This window comes from Fulmarus glacialis, unplaced genomic scaffold (assembly GCF_000690835.1).
Source record: "Fulmarus glacialis isolate BGI_N327 unplaced genomic scaffold, ASM69083v1 Scaffold40789, whole genome shotgun sequence".
Taxonomy (NCBI): domain Eukaryota; kingdom Metazoa; phylum Chordata; class Aves; order Procellariiformes; family Procellariidae; genus Fulmarus; species Fulmarus glacialis.
The window spans coordinates 325-8,451 of record NW_009234627.1 but is presented as its reverse complement, the minus strand read 5'-3'; the positions used below and the strand labels follow the sequence as shown (position 1 = coordinate 8,451).

Below are 8,127 nucleotides of genomic sequence, written 5' to 3'. Positions count from 1 at the left end.
TTATATATATATATAATGGAGACCATGTAGCTGATAAATACATATTTTTTTTTTTTTTCTATACTACAAGCATGCAAGTACGATATCAAAGATTTATCCTAATTTGTGATAATGATGAAGGTTTTGGATTTGTTTTTTTTTATGAGGATGCTAACATATATGCAGCAGTATTTACAAGAAGTCTTTCCAGTGAACCAGTCCAATAGTACCTGATAAACCAGAAGAAAAAATTAAAGATCTACCAGGGGCTGAACATTACCAGTGTAACTTCTTTTGAAGTTTTGTAACTATTTTAGTAGTTGTGTGTACATTTTAGAACCATTTCAAGTATTAAACATCAGTATAAACAAAGCTTACTATTGAGAACATTCAACATGATGAGTACATCCAATGATGCTGAAAAAATTAGTCTAGCAATGCGGCTGTTGCAAAACAAGTTCCATGCCTGTGCTTTGTCAACTACTGTCTGCCAAGACATCAGAAAACCAGATGCAAGGTAAGACTTGCATAAGGTAAGATGCGCCTATGCATCACTGTTTATTCCACAAGAGCCACACGCAGAACAGTACTGTGTGTGCGTTCAAAACTCAAATATTTCACTCTAATACAGAAAAATTACAGTATTTTCCCACGAATTGAGATACTCTTCAAACAGTTTGCTGCTAATTATCCCTAACTCATTTTAAACAGGTTTCAAGATCTGCAGATCAAGCTCTCGCACTGGAAGAGAATCAGTAAAAATGAACTCATCAGTTGCCTTCCACTCCAGCCCCAGTACTGATTACTACCTACCAATTCTGTCAGGGATTAGAAGCTCTGCTTGTAAGATGTTCTCAACTAGGAAAATTAAATCCATAAACTGGAACACCAACTGACACCAGTTCAAAATGCCTGAAATCTAGACACATCCTTTGCATATGATGGAGCACATGTTACAATTATGACAAGCTTTTCCTATGTTTTAGCTTCCATTCTTTTATAATATTTATTATTTAATTGTAAAATCTATAGAGTGGAATAAAATAATGGAATTATTTGAGTATTAGTACACAGCAGAAAATGGAAACAAACCTTCGCTATTGAGTCCTTCTCCAGATGAGCTCTAGAACCACAGGAAATAGCCATCTGGTTCTGCACAGGAATACAAATTTAAGAGTTATTACTTAAAGCAACATTTTCTGAATCAGTGGAATCTTGTGCTGAGAACTGTATAATAAAAAACTTCAAAGCAGTATACTTTTCTGCTTCCTGTAGCTGCACTTTTTCTACTGCTAGATTCTGAGGCTAAAATCAGTCTTTTCTACAATTAACAGATCATCTAAAGTTTATTACATTTTGCATATGGTGCATACGAATTGCTGCAATTTATTCAGGTCTGGTTTAGCTTACATTGTTCCTCTGTGGTGTGCATACAATAAATGTGTTAAACAGCACAGATAAACATTCAGCATTCCTAGGCACTTGATGTTATAAAGTGTGTTTCCCCTAAATATTGCACTGTGGAAGGGATAACAGAATAAAGTACTTGTTGCGCTGATGTACCTTCAAACAAGTAAAATGCTGTGGTATCAGCCAAAAATATAATCTCAAATTAAATCAAAAGACGTCATCAAAACAAAAGGTTTAAAATTATTCTCACGCTACTACTTCTTACACGAAAACTCTCAAATCTACTACACTTGAGAGTGCGGGACTGAAGCTGGAGAACCAGCAGCTGCTGCCGCCACCTTGGTAGCGGAGAGCACCAGGGAAACACCGCCGCCCGGCGGCTCCCGCACTCGTGGTCCTACGCTCGCACAGGCACATCCCTCGCAGCTCCTGCTGGAAGGCTGCACGTCGCTTCTGGCACTTCGGGAAACTAGATACAAGTACTTCACTCATCCGCGTTTAAGCAGAAAATAAACCTCAGTTCTTTCAAGTCAAGCACCCAAAAGAGAATGACTATGCAGGGAGGAGCTCTTGTTCCACAGGTTTTTGAATTTTTATTTACAATAGAAGTTCTTCCAAATACTGTCATTAAACTAACAACTCTGAGAAAAGAGAACCTCTATAAAATAGGGTGAAATTAAGATGCATCCTTAAAGGTATATAGGATGACATCAGATAAAAAGAAAATACAAAACAGTTAACAAAGAAAAAATTGTTTTTTAACTAAGTAGGCAACACATGGTATTTATACAGAGTAGAACAACTTCAAAGGAAGAATGGTAGATAGAACATTATGTACTGCATTGAAACAGGCACAGTGAATGCAAAGGAGGTAAGAACTCTGTGGAAGCTACCTTCTGACAGCCCATCCTTGCAGCTTCTAAGCTCATACCTAGGTCTTCAGACTTACACCTAGATCTTCAACCAGATGTCAAAAAACTCAAGTTGAAAAGAATTATAAAAATCAATCTGTATGCATGTGTAGTAAACTAAAACCATGAGAATTTATACTCACAGGCCATGGCTGAAGATTTTTTAGACCTTCTTCTACTTTTTCAATATCTGCAAATTTTGTAGCTCCATCTGCATCAGCCATAAGAATTTTTTTCCCCCGAGAACTAAAGACACCCTGCAATCAAAATAGTCAATAAAAATCAACACCTTTGAAATCAGTATTTGTCTTAAGCTAGCTGCAAGACACTCCAAAAACCTAATGCAGTAACTAGAACAGTGGTATCTCAAAGATTCAACACAACAGGTGAGTCTTAATATTTTGCTACGAACAACAATTTATCAATTTATGTTGTAATAACATCTACAGACTTCACACACTGAGTAGCGTCCCACAGTGACGTAATGCATGAACACAAAAGGTTAACAATCCCTCTCCAAAGAAGCTTGCAAACTAAAAGCTTTACAAACCAAAATCCCAAGAGACAACAAGTTGCTACAGTCAGCTATACAGGGGAGCACAAAGAAGCAGTGATTAGCAGCTGCCACTGCATGGATAGCTTTTCTTTGTCATTTGAGCTATGGAAAGGAGGATGCAGCACTGTTTCAAGAGAATTCAAGAGATAATCTTAAATTAGTTTTGAGAAATAAGTCTTAAGTCACAGTATCACTGCAAAACATTTGTGATGCACAGGTCTCAGCTTGTTTTGCCATATTCTTGATCAGACATCTTTGACAATTTTTGACGGGGTCCATACAGGAAAACAGTTAGCAGTGGGTTTGCCAAAAGTATTTTCGTAACCAAACATCTGTGATTTTGGAAAAACCTGTCAAGGAAGTAGTAGTATGTACATCCACTCTACACTCTGCAGTGCAAAAATACATCGCACAGAGAATTGTTCTCCTTCCCTTGGAATAACTTCAAAATTATATCCCTTACAAAAGCTCCGTACGTTCTAATTCAATGTTCTCTCCATCTGCTATAGTTACTCACGTTTCATAAAAAATTTTAAATTGATATATTAAAGAGAGAGCTTAAAATACAGATAAAGACAGTCACTGATAACCCATAAATGATAGCACCCTTTTTCATAAAAGTAAGGTTTCATTCATCTTACAAAAAAATGTTCCTTCTAAATGTGTAACAGCTATTTTATTTTTAGAACATGATGATTTTATGATAATGTCTATCTGAAAATTAATATGTGAAAGCATAAATTGTGCTGGTTCTACTATCGAGTGTGGGTGATAGCAGTGGGCTTCAGTAAACACAAACTTTGCTGGATGAGCGTGTTTGTTCATTAGCCACTTTTAAAACCACAACTATGACCTGGAAAGCAATGTTTGCAAGTTTAGCTGTATTTTCTCTACAAAAGCTTTACTTTGATCTGTAAAGGTGTTTTTTTTTTTGTTTGGTTGTTTTGGTTTTTTTTGAACGCAAGCCTATTTCTAAGTGGAACTAATAGGAACATGAAATTCAAGTCTAACTTTTTTTTTCTTTTGAATTCTTACATAAAAAAATTCTTTGTAATTGATCTTCCTGGCAAGAAAATACTGTTTCCAAGATCTAAAATAAGCTTATTTTGAAACGAGTTTTTACTTTAATTTACAGAACTTGTACTCAGTTTTCTGATAATAATTTTGTTAATGTATTGAATTCAAAATGTCAATCAGCACAGCTCTATCTTCTGCATATTTGGGCACAGATCGTTCAGAGAGAGAAGGAGATGAAAGTATCAGTTACCATCCTGACTGCTCCTCCTTTCCCTCGATTTTTTACCAAAGAAAGCACTCGCACTTTGTCGCTTCCATATTTCTTGCAGTACTTCATTGCAACCTGATAGACACATAAAAAACCAGCATAAAACAAAAACAGGAATCAAGGTAGAAGTTTACATTTGCTCACCCTTTTTTTAAAAAAAATTTAATAGCACACAGCTATAACCACTTCAGTCAGCACAAATACTTTGCCAGTGTTTGCTGGAGTCTGTTTGGGAAAATAAAAACCAGTTCACAGTCAACACAAGACTGAAGAAGCTAGTCATGTTCAGTAAGAACAGGATATTCCCTGTTCAGTAAGAACAGGATATTCTAAACCCCACTCACCCAAGTCCAAAAAACTCAATACTGACGTAATTTATATCATACTATTACAGACCTTTTATACCAACACCAATAGTTAATCAAAGAAAAATAATTTTCTACTACTGCTACCTATTTCTCACTTGTCTTGCTGCTATCTGTGGTTTTAAACAAAAATTCACAGTGATCTAAAATCCCACTCACACTGCAGGGATGTGCACATTTTGTTCCATGTTGTGGGGAAGAGAAAGCGTGAGTTTTCTCCTCTAATTTTTTCTAAAGGTTGTCTCAAGTCCTTGTAAGTCCAAAGGCCCATGGCCATAGTGTGCTCAGTTAGAAATGATGCTAGAAGGAATGCAAGGCAGTTGAAAAATATATACGAGCAATCTTTAATGGACAAGCTTAAGGGAAGTAAATGAAAAAGCAGCATTCATTTTAGTAGCTAACTCAAACATCTTCCAAGCAGTAGTAAAAAACCCTTAAGTTGGTCAGACTTCCTCTCCAGTGACATACTTCAAAGTCAAACCAGAAGAATGCACAACTATTTTGAAAATACTACTACTGACATGGGGATTTTTAAATGACTAGTGCCATGAAGGGTATGGGAAAGAGCTATATAACATGTCATCTGTTCTGTCAATGACAGTATAAATCAGCTGTTTTGAAAGGCTTTTTAGCTTCCTCAAGTTCACATTCACATCACTATGCACATGTAGAGTATTTCATAAGAAATTTCTTGAAGTTAAGACTAGAATTTTTAAATCTCAGCTGCAGGAAAATGGCTGTCACAGCCGCCAATCAAGAATACTAGTATTTGCAGAAGAATTATATGTGTATGCATGTGGGGATGTGACATCCATTACGCATATACGACAATGACAGAAAGTATTCAGAAACATGAATTTTAATTGTGAACTACTTCAAGTACCAAAATATAAATGCAAAACATTGTCATATTCCACAAATGCAGTACAAAAATCCATACCTCTGATTACTTGGAAAGACACTTCTTTTTCTTACCTTTGTAGTTTGATCTTTACTACCATCATCAACTACTATTACTTCATAAGTGAAGGAAGGATCTCGTTTCTTGAAAATAAAACCAGAAATAATGCATTTCATCCAATTTCTTAAGTAGGCAGTAGGCCTTTCAAACATCAGCATTCTTTCCTCCCTAGCAGTTTTTAACTCATTCATGGTTGCCAACAGACATCAATATGATGTAGTAAATTTGTTAAGATGGCATAATTAAAGAATTTTGCCATATTTGATGCGTGTTCCATTACATCGGCTTGTCATAGTTTTCCTCAGCTACCATCTAGAACTGAAAAATCAACTTAGTTGTAAAAGATGAAAGCTCATAACAACATCACTATTAAGAAAACCCAAACAAAACAAACCCCACAAACCTTCACGATGGGCTTCTTACCCAGAGAACAAATTCTAATGAAGAACAGATGCTTAAGAAACTTGTTGGAACAAACCAGGACTTAGTTTAGAAAGCTAAATGTATGGTTAATCCTTAATCTCTGTCTTGGAGAGTTACCATGCATACAAAGATTTTTCATCACATAGTAGTATATTCAATTTTTACTTAATTTAAAAATACCTTCCGGCATTCAGTCTACAAATAACTGATAAGAGACAGAAGTGTTACTTCTAAGTGGCTAAGTAATACTGTTTTAATGTACACCAAAATAACAAAGTGACTAGATCACTGAGTTGTTATACGTAGTACATCGAAAAAATAATGAATTTTGAATGCAAAATGAAAATACCTGTCTTTTTTCTAGATAATCCAAAGCTTCATCCATCATAAGAGGTACTAGAGAAAAGGTGGAGGAGGTCAGGTTAGTAGATTATAACAGGCAAAGCACCAAAAGCACCGAAAAGCACCTGTACAAGCAAGCTGAAAACAACCACAAAGCAAAGCTGAGCAAATTGCCTCTTTCATACAACACTACCTTCAGTAAACAAGCTTAGCACCTGCAACTCTAAGTCCTGTCCTTTACACAATATTAAAGGAAAAAAAAAAAAAAATCCTTCTCCATGACTGACCCTGCAAACCAGCACTGACTTTATCTATTTAAGCAAGCTGACAGAGAAGGCAACAAGAGAAATCCCCAACACTAGTCAGTAACATGCCTTCTCTTACTAAGGCTGCTGGCCATGACGCTTCAGCCAACGAACAGGCGCTACTTTTGCAGCGGATTTATCTGCAGATTAGAAAGACATTCAACCTTACAGTTGTCTTTGCAGTGTATGTTCATTCGTGAGCACATCTCAGGTGATTATTCTATCTCCAAAGAGAGAGACAACTAAATGAAAATCACATGAAGCATAGGAAGACCTTGCTTACTGAAAACAGTATGTATGAGAATCAGGACTGAGGAATGCACTGGCCTTGAGAAAGGGCCAGGCCTACCTTGTGTCCTGATACACTTTATTTGTCAACATCTCTCTTAATGGAATCCCAAACCGCTCAGTATTTTCACTCACCAAAAAAAGGAATGACAATGTGTGCTACCACATCAACCCCAAGTACAGCTTTAGAGCTTGATTATTTCTAAAAAATTATTGATTATTTCTTGATTATTTCTTGATTATTTCTGAAAGCTTTTTAGTATCAGGTACTCATATATATGGCCAAGTCAAACAGAAACCCATGAGATCATCCTTTTTTCTGCTTGTCCGAAGCTGCTGCTGTTGTTTACAGAGTAGGAAGCTCTCAAAGCAATTTTAAAAGTCGTCTTCTACTTCTTGCCTTACAGCATTTGAGCAATGAGCAATGGCAATGAGCAGCCATTCTGCTGGACTTCATTAAGATGGAGTGGATTCTTACAAGTGTCCCATGCTATTTTTAGCAGCAGAAATCAAGTTACGCAGTGTCTTAATTTTGAAATTCAATGTACTTGGACTGTTTTCTGGAAACTGTCCAGAATCAGCTACATAATCTGGCCTGCCAGAATCTACTGCTAACATAAACTGACCTCTGCATTATTAGAGTAACAACAGATAGACTTTCTTCTTTTTCTCAAAACAAGAAAAATCTTACACCTCTCTTCCTCATTGTATGAAGGCACAACAACAGAGAGTTCCTTTGTAGGGGGATCACATATACTTGGTACAGATTCTTTCCGGCCTTCAGCATTTACGAAGAATTTCTCTTTTTCGTGTCGGTGAAGGGTTTGCATTTTTCTGGCAGTTACATGAGCAATCATACAAATCTGTGATGAAAAAGAAAAAGAAATGAGAAAAACCGTTGAGCATTCTATTAAAGGTTTACCTAGGTGTTGAATGTGCTACAAGGGGCAACCAACTGTATTTCAGTAACAAGGTGGGTCAACTACTGACCAAATCACGCAGGACCAAAACCTCCTCCTGCCCTTGGATTACTCCACTTCACCTACTCTGACCACTGTCAGCATCACTGGCTTGTTGCTGTTTTCAACTGCGAAGCATGTAGATGCCTCCAAAGTTGTGGTCCAAGCCCCACTGCCCCTTCCCGAAGTAATCTCTACAACACAAGTTGGTGCTGCCTCTGATCCTGCACAGGGCCACTGAAATCAATGGCACTGCTCGTGACCAGTCAGCCGTACGTGCTTGCAAAGCTGAGGCTCTGATCGTTTTTATGCATGGCTAAAATAAATCTGTAGAACTTGGGTT

The 8,127-nt window shown here is 36.9% G+C and overlaps 1 protein-coding gene across 1 annotated transcript; it reads right to left on the bottom strand.

Annotated features, from left to right (window-relative positions):
- Positions 1–1,071: 1,071 nt before the first annotated feature.
- Positions 1,072–7,688, bottom strand: ALG5 (ALG5, dolichyl-phosphate beta-glucosyltransferase; the record flags this gene model as incomplete). The annotated part of the gene is made up of 6 exons (XM_009585705.1): positions 1,072–1,131; positions 2,444–2,557; positions 4,124–4,216; positions 5,482–5,550; positions 6,240–6,286; positions 7,517–7,688. Coding segments are annotated over 6 exons (555 nt in total), but the record flags the coding sequence as incomplete, so codon positions are not given.
- Between the last annotated feature and the right edge of the window lie 439 nt (positions 7,689–8,127).